Consider the following 20,009-nt stretch of genomic DNA (forward strand, 5'->3'; position numbering starts at 1 on the left):
GAAGCATGTGCTCCCTGGGGAGGGGATTCAGCTGCTTTCTCCTTCCACTCTGATCAGGTGAGTCCTAAGCAGACCCGGGGCTCTGCTGGCTGAGGAGACTGGTAAAGGAGGGGAGCTCCATTGAGGTTACTTCTGTTTCCAAGTGGCCATGAGCCCAGAGTTACCCAAACTTGGAAGCTCAAGGTAAGGGGTCGCTGCTGCTTGCCCCAGGAAGATTTCTTTCAACTGTGTCCTCTCTTCCCATCTGAAGCAGCTGATCAGGCAGTCTGGGGGTGCAGCTGGAGTTGAGCTCAGGCCTGCCCTTTGGAGTCCCCTCACACCTCCTACGCTGACTGGAGGTCGCACCAGATAATGCCTCACGTGCTCTCGGAGGTAGACAGGCTCTCCTGTCCGATTGCCTGGGGTCAGGATCCATTTGAATAGGATGAAGAGTAGGACTGGATGAGGTGGGGACAGTGTTTGAGAGGGTCAGGAATCACTGGCATCCCCAGAGAATGTTGGAGAAGGGACATTTGCAATAATGTGCTTGGCTCAGGCCTGGATTCCAAGCCATCTGCCTCCGTTTGAGGGCCCATTTCTGGGATTTTGAGGAATTAACATCTTCAGTCCCAGGACTTCGGCCCTTTCCCTAGCACAGACGGCTCTCTGTCAGCTGGGAGGAGTGAGTGATTCCTCACTCACCCATCACACAACCCACCTCCTCTTTAAGCCTCGGGTTCCTTCTATGCAAAATGAGGGGTTGAAGCAATTGTTCTGTTTCAGGCACGGGTCAGTGCCATCCACCGTGAACTGTTTGCAGTCACGCCGAAGCAATTCTGTGTCAACCCATAGCGCCTGACCTACAGGGCTGACCACGATAACCTTTCTCTCTGCGCCTCAGCTGCTTCTTCTATGAACGGGGAGAGAAGCAATCACCTAAAAGATTCTAGTGACAATCGAAAGAGAAAGCCCTTGGCAAAATGGAAAGCTCTGTATTAATAGATCAGGACTGTTATTAACTTCTCCAGGGCTCAGCCCCAGAATGAGGTCACAGCACATTCTGAACCAAGAATGTGTAGGTTCAGTTCCTCTCGGGAATGTGGTCACAGAGCTTGCAGTTCCACAGTTTAACATTATCCACTTGCTCTTTTTATTAACTGAGGTTTGTTTTAAGACAGTGGTTCACAAAGGAAGAGATACTGACCCCTAGAGGACATTCTAGGAATCTCTGGGTGAGTTTTGGTTGTTACTCATTGCTGGGGAGAAGCTGTCCCGCTCACACAATTAAGAATTGCCCCCACATTCCACTTTTAAGTGTCCCCTCCAGCCACTCATATGGTTGAAAAATGTGATTACAATGACCTGAGCTGAGAATTACCTCTAATTTACACAAAAATAAAAAGAGTTTTTGCAGAGTTTTCCAGGAATGAATTTCCTGTGGACTAAAACTGCTTAGTTTCAGTCATTATGGTGTTATCTCAATGACCAAACAGTACAGCTGTATCGATCCATATTTGTCGCCGTCACAGTCGAAGGAAGTCTGCGCAGATGCAAGCAATGGGCCACTTCACTGACATTTCTAGAGTAGTTGTGACCAATTATTTGTATATTCAAAAACTTTTCTTCATTTTCTCTTCAATATTAATTAGGGTATTGACTTCCTTTACAGAGTAAATGTGAAGATATTATCTGTGAACTCTATTTCAGAATAGTAAGCAAGTATTAATAACATTTATAAAAAGAAAATATTGATTGTGAAAGGGGTGAGAACCCCTCACACAGAAGAGTTTGAGCAATTTGCCCAACTTGTTGTAAGTGAATCTATACTGGTGATAAAATCTCAAAAAGTCTATACACACACACAAATGAGTTCATGTAGAAGCTGGTGAAATCTGAATAAGGCCTGTAGTTTAGTTACTAGTACCGTACTAATAGCATTTTCCTGGTTGTGATATTGTACCATCTGTCCTTAGGTACCACGTTTCCATTGAAGAAGGCTGGATGAAAAGCACCAACTGGAGACTTCGGTACTTTTTTTTGCAACTTCTATATTTCTTCTTCTATACTTAGACTCACATAAATAAACAGTTTAAAAAATAAGTTAGTCCTAGTCCGGTGGCTCAGTTGGTTAGAGCACCATGCTTACATGCCAAGGTTGCAGGTTCAATCCCTGGTCAGGGCACATACAAGAATCAACCAATGAATGCATAAATAAATGGAATAACAAATTGATGTTTCTCTCTCTCCCCCTCTCTTTCTTTAAAAAGATTTTTAAAAATTAAAGATTTTTAAAAGCTTGTTCTAAGGATTACATAAGACAATGTGCCCAGCACAATGGTTAAATACAATTGACATTTCAGGGTAGCATAACTTCTTTCTTCCCCACTCTGGGAGTGACAATTTTCATAGTTATATAATAATTACAGCCCTTTCTATTGTATTGACTATGTGCCAGGTCTATTTTACATGCATTATTTCATTCAATAAAGCCTATGAAGTATGTACTTTTATTATTCCCCTTTGGCTGATAAGAAAACCCAGGAAGGGCTTTGCTCAAGGGCACCCAGCAAGTCTGTGCCTGGGCCAGGCTGAGACCCCAGTCTTAGAACTCCCGGGCCAGCACGCCCACGGCTGCCCACCCACACAGCACACCTTCCCTGCCGGGGAGATCGCTGGTGCCCACAGGCAGACCTTTGGGTTCCTCCTTGCATCTCTCACCAACCTGCCCAGCTCAGGCACTCGGGGCCCAAGAGGCGGGAGTGGGACCCGTGGAGAGTGGAGGCACGGTGGCCCTCTGCTCCAGGCAGCTTTGGGAGCCGGGGTAGCTGGGGCGGCAGAGAGGGCAAGGGCAGAGCGTCTGAACTCTGGCAGGAGTGGGGGGTGGGAAGGGAGGGTGCTTGTGTGAGGGGATATTCATACCAAGCCCATGCTCCTGTCCCCCTCAGGCTTCCTTGAGTCACTTGCCCCTGAGCTTGGGACACATTCTTGAAGGGGGTGGTCACAGGATTCCAGGCCCTCTCAGGCCCTAAGCCGGTTTCTATTCCTCTTGGGACTGAAACCAACTCCCCCCTCGGACTGAGCACCCTGTGTCCCCAACTGGTAATAATGTAGTGACTCACTCCTCTAGTTCTTGCCCTGTGAGCTCCTTGGACTCGGGGCAAATATCTCCAAGTCCAGACTGGGATTGGTGGGGAGGGTTAGCGTGAGTCCCATTTCTCAGGGAGGAGATGGCTCCCAGGTATCTAGTGGGGGGTTTTACCCAGATTCAGATGAGCCTGCTTGGCCCTCTCTCCCCATCCCTGCTGCGTTCCCCCAACACTCCGTCCCATCAAGCCAGCCAGCTGTGGGCAGGGGCAAAGCGGAGGATCAAGGACCCCACAGTTGTCCTCTCGCTGTAGTTCCCTGCGCCCGCTCGGCCCGGCCCGCGGGAGCGGCCCTACCGCTCCAGTCCGCGGGGAGTAGTGCCCCCGCGCGGCTTCCAGGAGAAGCGCATCTCATCTCCCACCCCCTCCCTTTCCACGCGCCCATTGAACACGAATTGAGAGCGGTGAAGATGGTAAAATACCTGCTTTGGGATGGTACATTCCACTGTGTGTGTGTCTGTGTGTGTCGGGCAGACAATAAACGATAAACAGATAAGTAACCGATGGCAGTTACTAATAGTGAAAACTGCTAGGAACAAAATAAAACAGAGGAATGGGATGAAGAGTGACCCAAGAGGGAAACTCAGGATGGAAAAGGAAGGATTTCCTTGAACAGATACCATCTGAGATGAAACTCAGGTGATGGGGATCCAGCCATGTGAGGATCCGCGCGGGGGAAAGCTTTCCTTGCAGCCAGAAGAGCCACTGAGAGCTGCTCAGGTGGAGCAAGCTTTGCAGAGCAAAGGCCAGTGCAGCTGGAAAGCAGAGAGGGAAGGAAGAATGGCATGAGCTGTGGTCAGAAGGGTGGGCTGGGGCCAGGCTACGGGTCTTGCAGGCCATGGCAGAGTTTAATTTTTCTTCTAGGAGCCATTGGGAATTTATTGGGTGAGTTTTGAGCTCAAAAGTAATATGGCTCAAAGGCCTTTTAAGAGGACCCCTATGACTGCTGTGTGGAGAATGGACTTTGGGCAAGGAAGGAAGGGCAGAAGTAGGGAGATTATTGGAAGAAACTAGAAAGCTACTGAAATAGTTCAGGCAAGAAATGCCAGCAGCTTGGGTGGGGTAGTAGCATCGGAGGCGCACAGCTGGATACAGTCTGAAGGTAGTGTCAACAGGACTTGCTAACTGACCACATCCTCCTTTGCTCACTGAGCTCCGGGAACTTCACACATACACACACCCTAGCTGGCTCCTCCATCCTCACTGGGGGGTTCAGTTAGAGGGGCAGACCCCAGGGCCACAGTTAACGTGGGGAGCGTCCCAGTGTGCTTTGACAGAGGAATGCGAGACCCAGCCATCGTGTACTGCGTGAACTGCTTCCACTTGCCGTCACTCGCCCATCTACTGGACAGGGCCTCTGCCTGCTGCCTCCCTTACCCTGCCTGGCTCCTGCAGACCCAGTCATTTCTTAAGTCTCTGTTTGTCCAAAAGAGTGACCTCAGGGTGTGTTGGTGACACCCAAAATAGCCCTGAGTGTTTAGTGTTTTTATCTGATACAGAGTAGGGGCAGCACACTCTGGCGTGTCAATCCTCAGACCCCCCGCCAACCACTTACCACTGTTTGTTTACACAAAACACAGTGAGGTCAGACCTGATCCCACAGAAAAGCACACAGCACTTTGGCCCCAGTTAGGGTGTTTCTGGAGAGCCTGGGAGAGTTCGGGCTGGGCTTACAAACACCCTCAGGCCAGTGGGGGAGGGGGAAAGCGAGAGAGGAGGAGGTGACCCGGTTGGCTCTGGAGTCAGCAGGCCTTGCTCTGTTTGTGTTGTGCTGCATGGGGGACATTATAAATGCAGCCAACCCCGGGGGACCCCTGGCCTCAGAACCTAGGACTGCATTAGCGCTAAAAGGCTGCGCAAGCCTCACCAAGATGAAGCTGCAGGGCCAGGAGGAGTTTGATGGCCACAGTGCTTATGAAAATGCACCCACAGAAGAGCTGGACAGTGGCCCTGGCTCTGGCCCCAGCCCAGACACTGACAGTCAGGGACAGGGGGTGCCCAAGGACCCTCTGCTCTTCATTCAGCTCAATGAGCTTCTGGGCTGGCCCCAGGTGCTGGAGTGGAGAGAGACAGGCAGGTGAGTGAAACCCAGACCAGTTTTATGGGGTCCTTCCCCTCCTCAGCTGCGGCCTCCTCCATGACCCCAGCTATTCCTGTGAGGGGGTGTTCTTACCCACGATCAGGAGTTCCTCTCTGTGCCCTCATTTCAGGCCCTCGCCCTTCATGATGCTCTTGCATTCTCCACGACCCAAGGCTAGGGGTGACTCTCTGGGGAGGGGCGTACTCTGCACCACTGGGTCCACGTCTCCCTCATTAATTTACCTTCCCTGGCTCCCTTGTGTCCCCACTCTTGGACCTGAGAGAGATACCCCAAATAACACTGTCTACCCCTCTCTATTGCAGGTGGGTGCTGTTTGAAGAGAAGCTGGAGGTAGGTGGGGGCCGGTGGAGTGCCCCCCATGTGCCCACCCTGGCGCTGCCCAGCCTGCAGAAGCTCCGCAGCCTACTGGCCGAGGGCCTTGTCCTGCTGGACTGTCCAGCTCAGAGCCTCCTGGAGCTCGTGGGTATGCTGGGAGCCTCTGTAGGGAGGGCTGGGTAGCCAAGCCACCATTTCTCTAAGATTTCCCCCCAGAGTCTCAGAATTTTCTAGAGCCTGCCACACCCACCTTTGGGATTATCCATCCCTGACACAGGGGGGAGGTGGAAAAGCAGAGTGAAGAATCAAGTTCACTGGCTCCTCCGTTCCCTGTGGCTCCCAGGAGCGAAAGTGACCTGGGCAGAGGGGAAAGAAGATTTCAGGGACAAGGAGCTCTCAGGAGAGAGTTGGATTCCACCTCTGTTCTCCAGAGCAGGTGACCAGAGTGGAATCGCTGAGCCCCGAGCTGAGAGGGCAGCTGCAGTCCTTGCTGCTGCAGAAACCCCGGCACCTCATTCAGACCACAGGCACTAGGCCCTGTCGGGGTAAGAGGCCCCTCCCTGGGCCCAGGACCAAGCATTCTGAGGTGGGAGGGTCCCAGGTCTCCCCCGCACCTTCCTGGACCAGAAGTGGCCTAGCCTGGGCTTAGACCTCAACCCAGCACTCATGGGAGGGAGGAAGCAGGGGTAATGGTGAGGGGAGAAGAACGTAGGGACTATAATCATAGCAGCCAGAGCTCTGTGGAGGGGCGTTCGTGGTAGGCACCGCTCTGGGAGTGTTGCACACATGCATGTCTCATTTACTCTTCACAGTACCCTGTGCAGCAGTAGCACAGTGACACCCATTTTAGTGGGGAGAAAACTGAGGCTCAGAATGGGGAAGGGTGTGTTCCAGTTTTTACAGCTTGTTGGTGGCAAAGCTGGTCAGGGAACCCTGGTGGGTCCATTCCCAAAGCCTGTGCTCTTAATCACTGCAAAATCCTGTTTTAAAGGGCCTGCCCATCCAAGAGAGTCTTCCCACGATGAGGAAGCCCCCCTGAAGGAACAGGTTTGCGGCCCTTCCTTGGGCAAGGCTAGGAGAGGGGTCAGGGATTAATAGGGGCCCACCCCCACTGGACCCCTCATCAGCTGATATCCTGACAACATCCCCTCCACAAATGACTTCTCATCCTCGGTGTCTTTTTGAACCCCCATCCAGCGTCAGAATGCCCTGAGACAGAAGCTGCCTCCAGGGGCTGAGGCAGGGACTGTGCTGGCAGGAGAGCTGGGCTTCCTGGCACAGCCACTGGGGGCCTTTGTGCGACTTCAGAATCCAGTGGTGCTGGGGTCTCTTACGGAGGTGCCCCTCCCCAGCAGGTGAGGCTGCTGAGTGGGAATGAGGGATCCCGGAGCCCAGAGAGGGCCTTTACTGGGGAGGGGAGTAGGGGTGTCTGGTCCAGTTCTCTTGGGGTGTGTGGGGGATGCTGCTCCGGGGTTGAAGAGGGTCAGGACTGCAGAGTAGGTGTGCCCATGAGTGTGTGTGGGCTGCCCTGTGGGATAGCAGCCTCTGACCCTCTCTGAGGCTTGGTTCCTTCCTCAGATTTTTCTGCCTCCTCCTTGGTCCCCCTACACTGGGAAGGAGCTACCATGAGATGGGCCGGGCGGTGGCTGTCCTCCTCAGTGACCCGGTAAGCTGGGCAGGTGTGGTGTGTGTGGACTCCGTGTGTGATTGACCGCAGCAGTGGGGCAGAGTGTGCTTTGTGTCTGTGAGCGTGAGGACCGAGGTCTCCTTGGCTACGACTGTAGCCCCCTTACCCAGCACAGTGCTGGCAGACAGCAGGCACCCACGCACACTCACGGAATGCATGCATGAATGAGCGAATGCTGCAGTGACTAGTCTGCCTATGTGACTCGTGTGTGTCTAGTTTTCGAGACTGTGAAAATGCATGTAAGAACCCAGATATGCATTTACTGCCACTCTGTGCCTGTCCCTAGCAATTCCAGTGGTCAGTGCGCCGGGCCAGCAACCTTCATGACCTTCTGGCAGCCCTGGATGCCTTCCTAGAGGAGGTGACAGTGCTCCCTCCAGGTCGGTGGGACCCGACATCCCGGATTCCCCCACCTAAATGTCTGCCCTCTCAGCACAAAAGGTATCGGGGGTCATCATCCCATATAGTTCCTTCTCTCCCCACAGTCTTGGGTCCAGTGCCACTGTTGAGGAAGGGAGGGGATCCCAGGGAAGGAACAGGGACTTCACCTTGAATTTGGAGTCCGCCGGCAGAGACACGGAGCAGCCACCAGGGGGCAGGGCGCCATGAGGTCTGCACCCAGTTGGGGACCGGTTAGAGATCCTCACTCAACCAGGGTTTCCCTTCACCTCAGGCTCCCCTTGCAAATGCAGGAGGTCAAGGGCCCCTCTGCCCCTCGAAGGGCCAGGGCTGGGGACAGGCACGGCCACCCACAGCACGCGCCCAGCCCGGAGTTGCATCCGACGGGCAGGTGAGGTGAACTGGGGTGGGAGTAAGAGTCAGGGTACTGGGCAGGGGGCAGGGGCGAGGAGCCCCAGGAGCATAGGGGTGTGTGCTCACCGTGAGAGGGGCTCAGCAACAGTCGTGGAGATAGGGGCGTAGGGTGTGGAAATCTGTATGATTGACGACCAATGGATGGGAGGCTGTTTGGGGGCCTTGTCCAGGACGTGCGGCGGAAGGCCTCGTGGTACCCCAGCGACTTCTTGGATGCCCTGCACCCCCAGTGCTTCTCGGCTGTGCTCTACATTTACCTGGCCACCATCACAAATGCCATCACTTTTGGGGGGCTGCTGGGAGAAGCCACCGATGGTGCTCAGGTGGGTGGGGGTGTTAAAGGGGGGCAGGCACAGGCTTGGGTGTTCTTCCAGCTATGCCCTTTGCCCTTCCCTGGGGCTGCAGGTGGCCTGAGGAGGCTCCCTGGAAGCTTGGGTTCCTGTGCTGGCTGTGCTGAGGACTCCAGGGTCCTGTGCTGAGAGCATCCCCCGTTGGCTTTCAGGGGGTGCTGGAAAGTTTCCTGGGCACGGCAGTGGCTGGAGCTGCCTTCTGCCTAATGGCCGGCCAGCCCCTCACCATCCTCAGTAGCACCGGGCCAGTGCTGGTCTTTGAACGCCTGCTCTTCAACTTCAGCAGGTGGGACTCCCTCCCCTCAATAGCCTGGACCTGGTGGAGTCAACAGGGTTGGGGGACGGTGGATTGGTCTGGCTGAAGGGGCACCTGGCCTGGGTTAGGTGGGGAGCAGAACAGCCCTGCCAAGCCCTGCCTGTCTTTCACCCCCCCAGAGATTACAGCCTGGACTACCTGCCCTTTCGCCTGTGGGTGGGCATCTGGGCGGCCACCTTTTGCCTGGTGCTGGTGGCCGCGGAGGCCAGTGTGCTGGTGCGCTACTTTACTCGATTCACCGAGGAAGGCTTCTGTGCCCTCATCAGCCTCATCTTCATCTACGATGCTGTGGGCAAAATGCTGAGCTTGACTCGTGCCTACCCCATCCAGAGGCCTGGCTCTCCCGCCTACGGCTGCTTCTGCCAGTACCCAGACCCTGGAGGTGGGTCAGGGAAATGGGGAGCTTAGCAAGTGGGGCCCAGCACTGTTCCCCACTCTGATTCTAAATCAGCTGAAAATACGTCAACAGAGGAATGCCCACAGTACTGATGGAAGAACGCGGTTGTGTTTATGGACGAACAGGCTTTCTGACGATGAAGCCAAAATGAGGCAGCCTTACCCACCAGCCACGGCCGCACTGGACAGGGACTGTCTCCCTCCAGAGTTAGAGGAGCGAGCCCAGGCTGCGCACTCCCGAGAGCAGGGAGGAAGGGGCGGGGCCGGGCACGCCCAGTTTCTTCTCCCAAGCTCACCAATCACTGCTCTTCCCCGGCTCCGCTGGACAGACCAGATGGGGAGAAGCTCAGAGCGCTGCACTTGCACAAATCCCTCCGCAGAGAAGGAAACACCTGCACTGGGGAAGAGGTGTCCTCTTAGGAGCGCCAGGCTCTGTGCAAGGCGTGAACAAGGCCAGCTCTGCCTCTGGTGGGTGTGTATGCTCAGCCACTGAGCAAACACCTGCTGGGCATCTGCTCTGGCCAGTCCTATGCTGGGCACCAGGGACACAGACAGGTAGAGAATTTGAAGGGGCCAGGGCACGAGGCAGTGTCCTGAGGAGCAGGCATGGCAGCACTTGGAGTCAGCAGACAGATGAGTCAGGATTAAGAACTTTCTGGTTCAGCTGGACCCATGAGATAAAGCTCCTGAGGGGCTGGAGGAGGTTCCCAGGGGAGGGACACACACCCACATTCTTTTCCGCTTCCCAGGAAATGAGTCTCAGTGGACAACGACAAAGCCAAAAGACAGAGATGACATCTTGGGCATGGTGAGGGCCTGTTTCTGGGAGGGCCTGGAAAAGAAAGGGCGGAGGCCAAAGAAGTCAGTAGCTCCTGGCTGTTTCCATCCCACGGGCTGGAGAAACTCTCGTAGGTCACTGAGGCCCAGCCATTTTTGAGCGCTGGGGAGCCTCCTGTCCCGGGCCCTTGGTGTCTCAGGGGGCGTCAGTGGATGTTTATGCTGCTGCCCATGATCTCATCGCCGACCGCCGCTCCCTACAGGACCTGGGCCTGGTCAACGCGTCCTTGCTGCCTCCACCTGAGTGTGTCCGGCGGGGAGGCCACCCTCGTGGCCCCAGCTGTCATACAGTCCCAGACATTGCCTTCTTCTCCCTCCTCCTCTTCCTTACCTCCTTCCTCTTTGCCATGGCCCTCAAGCGTGTAAAGACAAGCCGCTTCTTCCCATCTGTGGTGAGTGTCAGCTCTCTTTCCGTGGGAGAGGACTAGCTCTTAGCCTTGCGCCCTGCGTGTAAATGGGAAGGGGTACAGAACTAGGGTGATGGCAGCCCTGACTCTGACAATTTCCACTGTGTGGTTAGGTACGCAAGGTACTCAGCGACTTCTCCTCAGTCGTGGCCATCCTGCTGGGCTGTGGCCTTGATGCCTTCCTGGGCCTAGCCACGCCAAAGCTCATGGTGCCCAGAGAGTTCAAGGTGAGAGCTGGGAGGGGGAGAGCACGGCCAGCAGATAGGACCCCGGAGGAGGAAGATGCATAGATCCCACACCTCATCTCCTCTAAGCTGCTGTTTGCTCACTTATAAAACAGAAACAGTAACGATAATGGCCTCACGGAGTAGCTGTGAGCATGAATAAGATGCTGCTCCAGACACACAGTGAGCACAGAATACTCAGGAGCCATGATTATATGTATAGAGTTAAAAGGGTGGGTTCCCGTCAGCCAGCCCTGGGTTTAAATTCCAGTTCTGCTACTTTGTAGCCATGTGACCTTTAACCCACATTTCTGAGCCTCAGTTTATTCATCTATAAAATGGACATAATAAATAACAATGTATCCTATTCTATATCTGACATTTGCAGATAATAATGTAAAGTACTTATCACAAAGTACTTCCCACGACTAAATGTTAGCTAAGGCACTAAATGTTAGTTGTTGTCATGCTTCTCCCTAGCCTTGGAATGGCCCTACCCATTCCACAACTCCTCACTCTCTCTTCTGTGACCCCTGGTTGCCTGCTCTGACCCAGCAAAGCTGGAGCTCTCTCCCTGGGCATGACAGGGCACCAACTTGGCACCCAGACTTTGCCTGTGCATTTGGAGACCTCCCTTCCAGCTTCCTCCAGGACTCCAACTGAGGCAGCCTCAGGGACTCAGAGCCCAAGACAACAACTGGGGCCCCATCCCAGACACAGACGCTTATAATCAGAGCAGACGCAGACACACCTCGCCCTGCCCCTGCCCCAGATCAAGGCAGGTCTGAGCCTGAGTCACCCCACCCTGGAAGTTGAGAGGGGTTGCCTAGGGAGGAGAGCTCTATACACCAAAAAGTATGGGCAGGCCTCATCCACCTCCTCCTCCCCTTGCAGGGAGGGAAGGGCCCAGAGAACCAAAGTGCAGAAACCCTGACTCGGGAGTCCCAGGCTGGTCTCCCTCCTTCTGCCCTCTTTAAGGCCCTGGGATGCTTCAAACCAGCTATGCACACACACCCACTGCTCCCCCCTACCATCCAGGGTATGGGTGGGGAGGGCTTGTGGTAAGGGGGGTGTGGAAATGCCAAGGCTGGGGTGCACAGGTGAGGTGCTCTTGGGAAACCCTCTCCAATTTGTCCGTGGAACGTCCTCCCCCAGCCCACACTACCTGGGCGTGACTGGCTGGTGTCATCTTTTGGAACCAACCCTTGGTGGCTAAGTGTGGCAGCCGCCCTGCCTGCCCTGCTGCTGTCTATCCTCATCTTCATGGACCAGCAGATCACAGCGGTCATTCTCAACCGTGCGGAATACAGACTGCGGGTAAGGCCTGCCAGGCAACGCGCTAGGCCCCTGGGCCAAGGGACAGAAGTCCCAGGGTGGGTTCCAGTCTTCCCCTCTCCCACCCCAGAGAGCTAGCCTGGGCTACTAGCTTCATCCTCCTTGTCCCACCACAACCTGCAGAAGGGAGCTGGCTTCCACCTGGACTTCTTCTGTGTGGCTCTGCTGATGCTGCTCACGTCAGCGCTTGGGCTGCCCTGGTATGTCTCAGCCACCGTCATCTCCCTGGCCCACATGGACAGTCTTCGGAGAGAGAGCAGGGCCTGTGCTCCAGGGGAGCCACCCAGCTTCCTGGGCATCAGGTGAGGCCGGTATTCAGGAGGCCGGCATGAGAGGTAGGCAGCAAGGTAGGGTAGCAGGGGACGAGGCAGAGTCATTTGGGCAGCTGAACCTCTAAGCTGGTGACTGCAGAGGGCTCTCTCACTGCCCGTGACCACTGCAGTGGGGTGAATGGGTGGGTTCTGGGCTCTGAGACCCGTGTGTCAGATGGTCCCTCTCCTCCTTCAGCCATGGGGCTGGGAGGGCCCTCAGAGGAGCGTCACTGAAGTAAGGCTGAAGGCAGCCTGGCTGAGCCAGGGGGAGGTGCCCCCTAATTAACCCCACTCAGTGTAGAAGTGCCTCAGTGATGTTACAAAGTAACCAACACAAAAACAATTTTGTAACTGCCGGAAACACAATCTTCCAAAGTACGTGAAATTAACTTTGTATACTGAAATGAAAGTCTTCACAGCAGTGTAAAACTTGGTAATTTTGCAACAAAATAAAAAAATAAAAATAAAAACAAAGAGCAACTATGACCTAGAACTGATAGAGAGGCCTGGGACCCTCCTGTTGAAGTGCCCTGCCCACCGTTTCTCACACTTAGCTAAGGCCCCTCCCTGACAGATGAGTTGGGGATCCCTCCACTTCCCTCCCGCCAGGGTCTGTAGTGGAGTCTGGCTTGGGTCTTCAGCCTGGGTGCCCCGGGGGGCTCTCCCAGGCCCTGGCTGACTTCCCCTCCCCCACAGGGAGCAGAGGCTGACAGGCCTGGTGGTGTTCATCCTCACAGGAATCTCCATCTTCCTGGCACCTATACTCAAGGTACCTTTGTTAGGCAGGCTGGCAGCAGGAGCAGGATAGTAATAATAAATGCAAGAACCAACACTGGCTGACAACTGGCTGCATGTTCAGCTTCTCCATACCTGGCCTCATTCTATCCTCGCGTTAACCCTGAGATGCATATGTCCTTTACAAATGAGGAGCCTGAAGGTTAAAGAAGTTAAGTAGCTCACAGAGATCACCAAGAGAGCATTCCTCAGATCTGAGAACCCAAACTCTTTCCCAGTGGGCTTTCTCCCCAGTGCACACGGAGTAGGCATGCCCCTTCCCACCAGCCCAGGGGCCAAGCACTGCCCTTGCTCCAGCCTCCCAACAAGCCTTAGACTCAGGGTGTGATCATCACACCCCAGAAAAACTTTGAAGTAAAAGCCCTTCACTTCTCCCTCACCAGGTGTTTACAGGACACCTGCGTTGTGCAAGGCTCTGCTAGGCACCTGGGAGAATGGGCGGGGCAGGGGGGTATTGAAAAGGAATATAGAACCAAGGCCCTGTCGGCAACACACATGTACGAACAAAAATTAAATAATGAGCAATAGCAGAAAGGTTCAGCAAGCTGACGGCTAACCCGTGGAGGAGGGCGTAGGGATGGCACCCAAGAGTCACTGGCAGGACCACAGAGGTGAGGGGAGGGACAGGTCACGGGGCCTGGGAGAGAGTGGAGTAGTTGAAAGAGCCAGAAGGGCCGGATCGGCGGCTTCCTAACGAGGTGACTCTCGTTCGGCAGATATTTACTGAGCATAGAGCATGTGCCAAGCACTGTCCCCGGGCTGGGCTTGAGGTAGCCATTAAAAGAGACCATCCACTTCTTGCAGTCTGGTGAGAGGAGACAGATTTTTAAAAAATTAAAAACCTCACAATAAAGTTGGGTAAAATTGCACAGAGTGAACACTTCTGTGAGGAGTAAAGGAGAGTAAGGTGGTTGAGAATGCCAGGTGTCTACTCTAGATGACCAGGGAAGGCCTTTCTGGGGCCCTCAGACGAGCAGCGAGAAGTGTGAATAGTGAGAAGGAAGGCCGGGCATTTCAGGGGGAGGAAAGTAGCAAAGCAAAAGGCCTCGCAAGGGGTAGAAATAAAATTGGGCAGGTTGAGGGAAGGAAAAGAGGTCAGTATAGCAGGAACAGAGAAAGCAGAGAGGAAAGTGATAGGCAAGATGGGAGAGATCAGCCAGGTAATGGGCGAGTTACTAAGTCTCTCTGAAACCCACTTCCCCCATCGGTAAAACGGAGCCAATGACAGAACTTACCTCGTCTGACTGATGTGAAGACTCAGTGAGGTCAGGCATGTAAGGAGGGAAAGGAAGGGGTAGACCTGGGTCGGCTTAGATGCTGGATGCTGGGGCTGGACCCTAAAGTGGGGGACCTGGGCAGCTGGCAGAGGTGAACTCCTTTGCTGGCTCTCCACTTCTTTCTCCCAGCTCATCCCAATGCCTGTGCTCTATGGCATCTTCCTGTACATGGGGGTGGCAGCAATTAGCAGCATCCAGGTGAGCCCATTGCAATCACCAGGAAACCCCACTCCTCCTTCCTTTCCCACTGGTACTTCCTGCCCGCACTCGCCAATTCCTCTCCTGCCCTCTTTTCCTGTTTCTTCTGGGTACGGAGACTCTGCTGCCATGCTCTGGGTGAGGAGGGGGCCAAGGGAGTCCTCTGACTGCCCCGGTGCAGAGCTTCCACGGGTAACAGTGACACTCTCCAGGCTACCTGCATACCCTGCTTTCCTCCTGCTCTTGTTCCCTCAGTTCACAAAGAGGGTGCAGCTGTTACTGATGCCAGCAAAACACCAGCCAGACCTCCTGCTCTTGAGGCATGTGCCTCTGAGCAGGGTCCACCTCTTCACAGCCATCCAGCTTGCCTGCCTGGGTCTGCTTTGGATAGTCAAGTCGACACCTGCAGCCATCGTTTTCCCCATCATGGTGACTCCGGGTTGGGTGGTATCCCGAGGGTTCCTGGGAGACTCCATGTCTGGGAGGGTGGCGAAGGCCTCCAAAGAGGAAGGCTCTTCCGTCTTTCACTTGCCCCGGCTCTGCCTGGTTGGGAATCCTAGAACAAAGAAAGACGGCCAAGGGATGCCTACAGATGGGCTGATGGAATGCCTGGCTCAACTTCTTTCCCAGCCTCTTCGGGCTGGTCAAACACAGGTTGGAATATAAAGCCCCCCAACCTCCCCAAAACTGAGGTTCTGGGAAAGGTAATGCTGTCACTTCTGTTACTTAGGGAGGTGGTAACACAGGTGGCTTCTAGCCTTGTTCCCCCTCACTGAGGAAGTTATGAGCCATGGGCTTTGCAGTAGGACCAAGCTGGTTACGACCTCCTGGCCGTGTGACCTCTAAGGAGTTCCTAAACTTTCGGGCCTCACTTTCCTTCCCTGTTTACTGGCGATCATTATTATGTCTATCCCATAGGAACGAGTTAGCACTCGGTGAGATGTGCACACTGCCTAGCACGCTGGAAGTGCTGGACAGATGTGACTGTCGTCAATGCTCCTGCTGCTGTTGCTGACAGCCCTGAGCTTTGCTTCTCTCCCTGCAGTTGCTGGGCCTGGTGGGGGTCCGGAAGGCACTGGAGTGGGTCTTCTCACCCCAGGAACTCCTCTGGCTTGATGAACTGATGCCAGCGCAGGAAAGGAGCACCCCTGAGAAGGGGCTGGAGCCCGAGTACTCATTCGGTGGAAGGGAGAGTGAAGATGTGAGCTCCAGGATGGGCCCTCGTAGGAGAAGGGGACAGGGGCAGGGAAAGCACTGTCAGCCAGGAGTTGTCCCTAAAGGCTAATATTTCTATTAAGCCTGAAGACCTTACCAGTCCAGTCGCTCCCCTTAGCTCTGTACGGACACAGGCACACTGAAGGGGTGAGGGAAGTCTTTCTTCTTAGGGCAGGGCCCTGGTTTATGTGCCCATGGTGGGTAGAAAGAACGGGGGACACAGCTCTAGTGGCTTTCTCAACCCTGGTCTTTGTCTTTGTCACACTGTGGGTTTATAGCCTTTCACTCTCTGAGTCCCTTTCTCTCTGCTGTCTCTGTATTTTTTTTTTTTTTTTTTTGGTCTATTCCAAACTCATCTTGAGATCTCTGTTCCACAGTCAGAGCTGATGTATCAGCCAAAGGCTCCGGAAATCAACATCTCTGTGAATTAGCTGGAACTGAGCATGAGGTGAGGGTGTGAGGGAAGTCCCCCTGGTGTCGACAATGGGGATGGGAGCTCAGACCTAGGAAACTTCTGGTGTGTTGACAAGCCCTGTTTTCTCTTCACACTCCAGTCCTCAGAATCCCAGAGTCCAGAAGAGGGTAGAGCGCCCCTCCAGAGGGAAGAAAAAAATGAGAGAACTTGGGCTTGGCTACCTGAGGCACTAAAGTATGGCCAGTAGAGGGAGCTCAATCTCACCCCAAACTGGATGTGGAGTCTGGAGGTGGGGAAGGGAGGGACCCAATGACAGAAGAATGGGAAAGAGAGGGGAGGGGGATAGGGAGGACAAATCTGGCTGCTTTCCTTTGCCTTTGGAAGCTCTGCCCTGGGCTCCTGAGAACCACACTCCAGACCAGTGGAGGGATTCGCTGTCACTTGCCCTCTTTGCCTTTTTTTTTCATTATATTCATCCACTTATCAAAACAGTTTCTGGAATGGAGATCACATGGAGGGTTGTCAATAGGGGAGTGGGAGGGGGAGAGGGGGGAAAGGTACAGAGAATAAGTAGCATCAATGGTAGGTAGAAAATAGACAGGGGGAGGGTAAGAATAGTGTAGGAAATGTAGAAGCCAAAGAACTTATATACATGAACCATGGACATGAACTATAGGGGGGGAATGTGGGAGGGAGGGGGTGGGCAGGATGGAGTGGAGTTGGGGAGGGAATGGGACAACTGTAATAGCATAATCAATAAATATTGTTAAAAAAAAACAGTTTCTGGGTACTTATGAAGTACTAGAGATTCAGTAGGTAAGACACTCATGATCCCTGACCTTGGGAAGTTAAAACCCCAGTGGGAAGGACAAACAGGCAACTTGCTAGAGTGGGGCAGGGCAGGCTGTGTGAGCAGAGGCCTCTAAGCCCTTCTTGGAGGGCGGTAAAAGTGGGGTGGTGGGAGTGGGGGAGCCTCCCAAGAGGAAGAGGTCTAGTCCTGACCGCTGTGGTTGGGTGTCATCCAGCAAGGCAAAGGGTCGTGGGTCCCATCCTGCTCAGGGCCTGGCCCCGCGTGCGAGAGGCAATCAATCAATGTTTCTCTCCCGTTCTTTTCCCCACCCTTCCCCTCTCTCTAAAAAATGAATAAATAAAATCTTTAAAACAGAAAAAAACAGAGGAAGTGGTCTATAACTTGAAATCTGAAGAATGAATAGAAGCTAGCCAAGACAAGCCGAGGGCACTACATATACAAAGCCTGGAAATCCCTCCCCCATAAACCAAACACTCTTTCGGGCCACAGAACACCCTCTTCTCCATGCCTCTCAGAACCCAAGAGCTCACCACTGCAAGAGAAAGTTCGGGGGCTACAGGGAGATTCAATGGCTGTCCCAGAACAAGATCTCCTAGGCTTTCCTAATCCCCTATCAGGCTCTGCTCTGTTTTGTGCCCTACTATGTACCCGAGCATATGCTTTGACCCCACAATGTCTTCTCTCAGTCCACAGGTGTTCACTCAGGAAGTCAGGACGATGTTTGCCTTGGCTTCACTGCCAGATGCTCAGTCAGCTGGGAACCTGGAACAATGGTTCAAGACTGGAAGGCAGCTGGCCAAGACCTCAGTCACCCTCCTGAGCTGGGGTGGAGAGCAGCGGGGAACAGGCAGGTCTGCCTTGTGGTTAGGAAAGGCTGGTAAGCCAGTGGACTGACCAAGCCCCATTCACGCTCTACCCACCGAGGGAACCTGAGTCCAGAAGCCCTTCCCATTTTGAGCTTGTTATCCTCACAAATTCTCATTTACAGAATTGATGGGTCATAGGGAACTCTTCATAGCTTGCAAAAGGGAGACAAAAGTCCCTCTTTCTAAAATAAATATTCCTCTATTTGATACTGTTTTTTTTTTTTTCCAAATACAAATACAGAACTGCATAGTCATGAAATGGAAACCATCCTAGAGACAACCAGTGTTCATGCTTGAGGGTATATTGTTCACTTTTATTTCAATGGACACATTAATATTTTTATTAAAATGGGGTTACACTGTTCAGTTCCATAACATGCTTGTCACTAAATATGCAAAAGTTAACAGATTTACAAGGAGGTGTTGACAGATTCATTGTCACAATAGGTATATTAACATATACCTGGTTGCTATTTGATAGTTTAAACAGATCCAAAAGAGTCACGAAATATACAGAACACCTTGAACAGCACAAGCAGTAGGCTAACCTGACAGAAATAGATGGAAAATTCTTCCACACACTGGAGAGTAAACATTGTCAAGCGCACATGTAACATTTACAAAAAGTGACCACATGCCAGACCATAAAGTTAGCCCCACAAATCTCTAAATGCAATTCAGTTAGAAATCAGTTACAGAAAGGTAATTAAAGGGGAAAACATGTATTTGGAAAATTTTAAAATGCACTTAACTTTTGGGCATTTATCCAGTATGCAATATCCAATATGCATTGGGTATTTTCCCCATGTCAGTATATATATATATAGATACACAGATATATCTATATATCTATATATCTCTATCTATCTCATTCTTTTTTGTCATCTGCATAAAATAAATAACCTTTACATTGAAGGAGATATCATATATACAAAAGAATATATAAATGTCTTTGGAAAATGCAAGAGTTTCTCCAGAGTATATACCCAGGTGTGAAACTAAAGAGTGACAATAAAAAGAACACTTGTGTGTGCAACACTCGTATTATGAACTAGGGCATTTCTAGTCCTTCGGAAGCCCCTCTGAATGTTCCCTGCAGATTCCACCCCCAATTCCAGGTAAACGCTATCTAAATTTTATGGTAATTATTTTCTTGCTTTTCTTTGTAGTTACACATCCACTTCTGTATTGTTATGAATTTATTATTTGGTCTATTTGTGAATGTTGTATAAATGGAATCGTAGTGTGTGAATTCTTTGGTGACGGCTTCTTTCACTCAACGTCGTTTTGTGAACCAAGTGTGTTCATTCCCACTGCCCTGTTGTGCTCCATCCTACGACCGCCACAGTTTAATCACCCCTTTTTCTGTTGACTCCCGGGTGAAGCCATCTGACTCTGGTGCTTGCTTGGTGGAAAGTTTAAGCTGATTCAAATTCTTTGATGGTTATTGGATTCACTTTAAAAAGTAAAGACTTCATTTTTTTAAGAGCAGTTTTAGTTTTGTATAGGATTCTCAGGCTCTTTTTTTCTTCTTCAGTCAGCTTCAGTAAATTGCATTTTTCTAGGAATGTATGCATTTCATTTTTCATATTTATTGGCATTGAGTTATTTTTTATCAGCTTAATATATGTAGCACATTTAGCTATTTATATATGGTTCCCTTATTATTTTAAATATTATTGTACATGCTATTTTTTGTTCTTGGTTACTCTTGCCTGAGGTTAGTCTATTTTACTAGTATTTTCAAATAGCTAACTTCTGGCTTTATCGATTTTCTCTACTGAATATTTTCGATGTCATTAATTTCTTCTATTATTTCCTTTCATTTTCTTTTGGTTTATTCTGTTGTTTTTCTATCATCTTAGATCATTGAGCCTTAGTTACCTCCCGACCCTATAGCAGGAAGTACTGCATTTCCTTTAAAGGACTCCTTCATCTGCACCCCATGGTTCTGATACAGTGTTCTCATTATCATTGCTTTCTGAGTATTTTTAATTGTTACATGATTTCCTCTTTGACCCAAAAGTTAAGTGCATTTTAAAATTTTCCAAATATATGTTTTCCCCTTTAATTATCTTTCTGTAACTGATTTCTAACTGAATTGCATTTAGAGATTTGTGGGGCTAACTTTATGGTCTGGCATGTGGTCACTTTTTGTAAATGTTACATGTGCGCTTGACAATGTTTACTCTCCAGTGTGTGGAAGAATTTTCCATCT

At 51.9% G+C, this 20,009-nt stretch overlaps 1 protein-coding gene across 1 annotated transcript; it reads left to right on the plus strand.

The window, feature by feature from the left end:
• The first annotated feature begins 4,791 nt into the window (after positions 1 to 4,791).
• Positions 4,792 to 16,712, plus strand: SLC4A9 (solute carrier family 4 member 9). Its single transcript, XM_053912212.2, has 21 exons — positions 4,792 to 5,199; positions 5,526 to 5,686; positions 5,970 to 6,083; positions 6,530 to 6,585; positions 6,736 to 6,893; positions 7,117 to 7,204; positions 7,512 to 7,666; positions 7,899 to 8,015; positions 8,187 to 8,361; positions 8,541 to 8,674; positions 8,824 to 9,086; positions 9,850 to 9,908; positions 10,141 to 10,329; positions 10,458 to 10,571; positions 11,724 to 11,885; positions 12,027 to 12,205; positions 12,911 to 12,983; positions 14,416 to 14,484; positions 14,740 to 14,913; positions 15,530 to 15,685; positions 16,077 to 16,712. Exons 1-21 carry the CDS (start codon positions 4,898 to 4,900, stop codon positions 16,128 to 16,130), a joined length of 2,952 nt encoding a protein of 983 aa, XP_053768187.1. The 5' UTR covers positions 4,792 to 4,897; the 3' UTR covers positions 16,131 to 16,712.
• Positions 16,713 to 20,009: the final 3,297 nt, after the last annotated feature.

The sequence above is a fragment of the Desmodus rotundus genome, chromosome 10, assembly GCF_022682495.2.
Source record: "Desmodus rotundus isolate HL8 chromosome 10, HLdesRot8A.1, whole genome shotgun sequence".
NCBI classification, from domain to species: domain Eukaryota; kingdom Metazoa; phylum Chordata; class Mammalia; order Chiroptera; family Phyllostomidae; genus Desmodus; species Desmodus rotundus.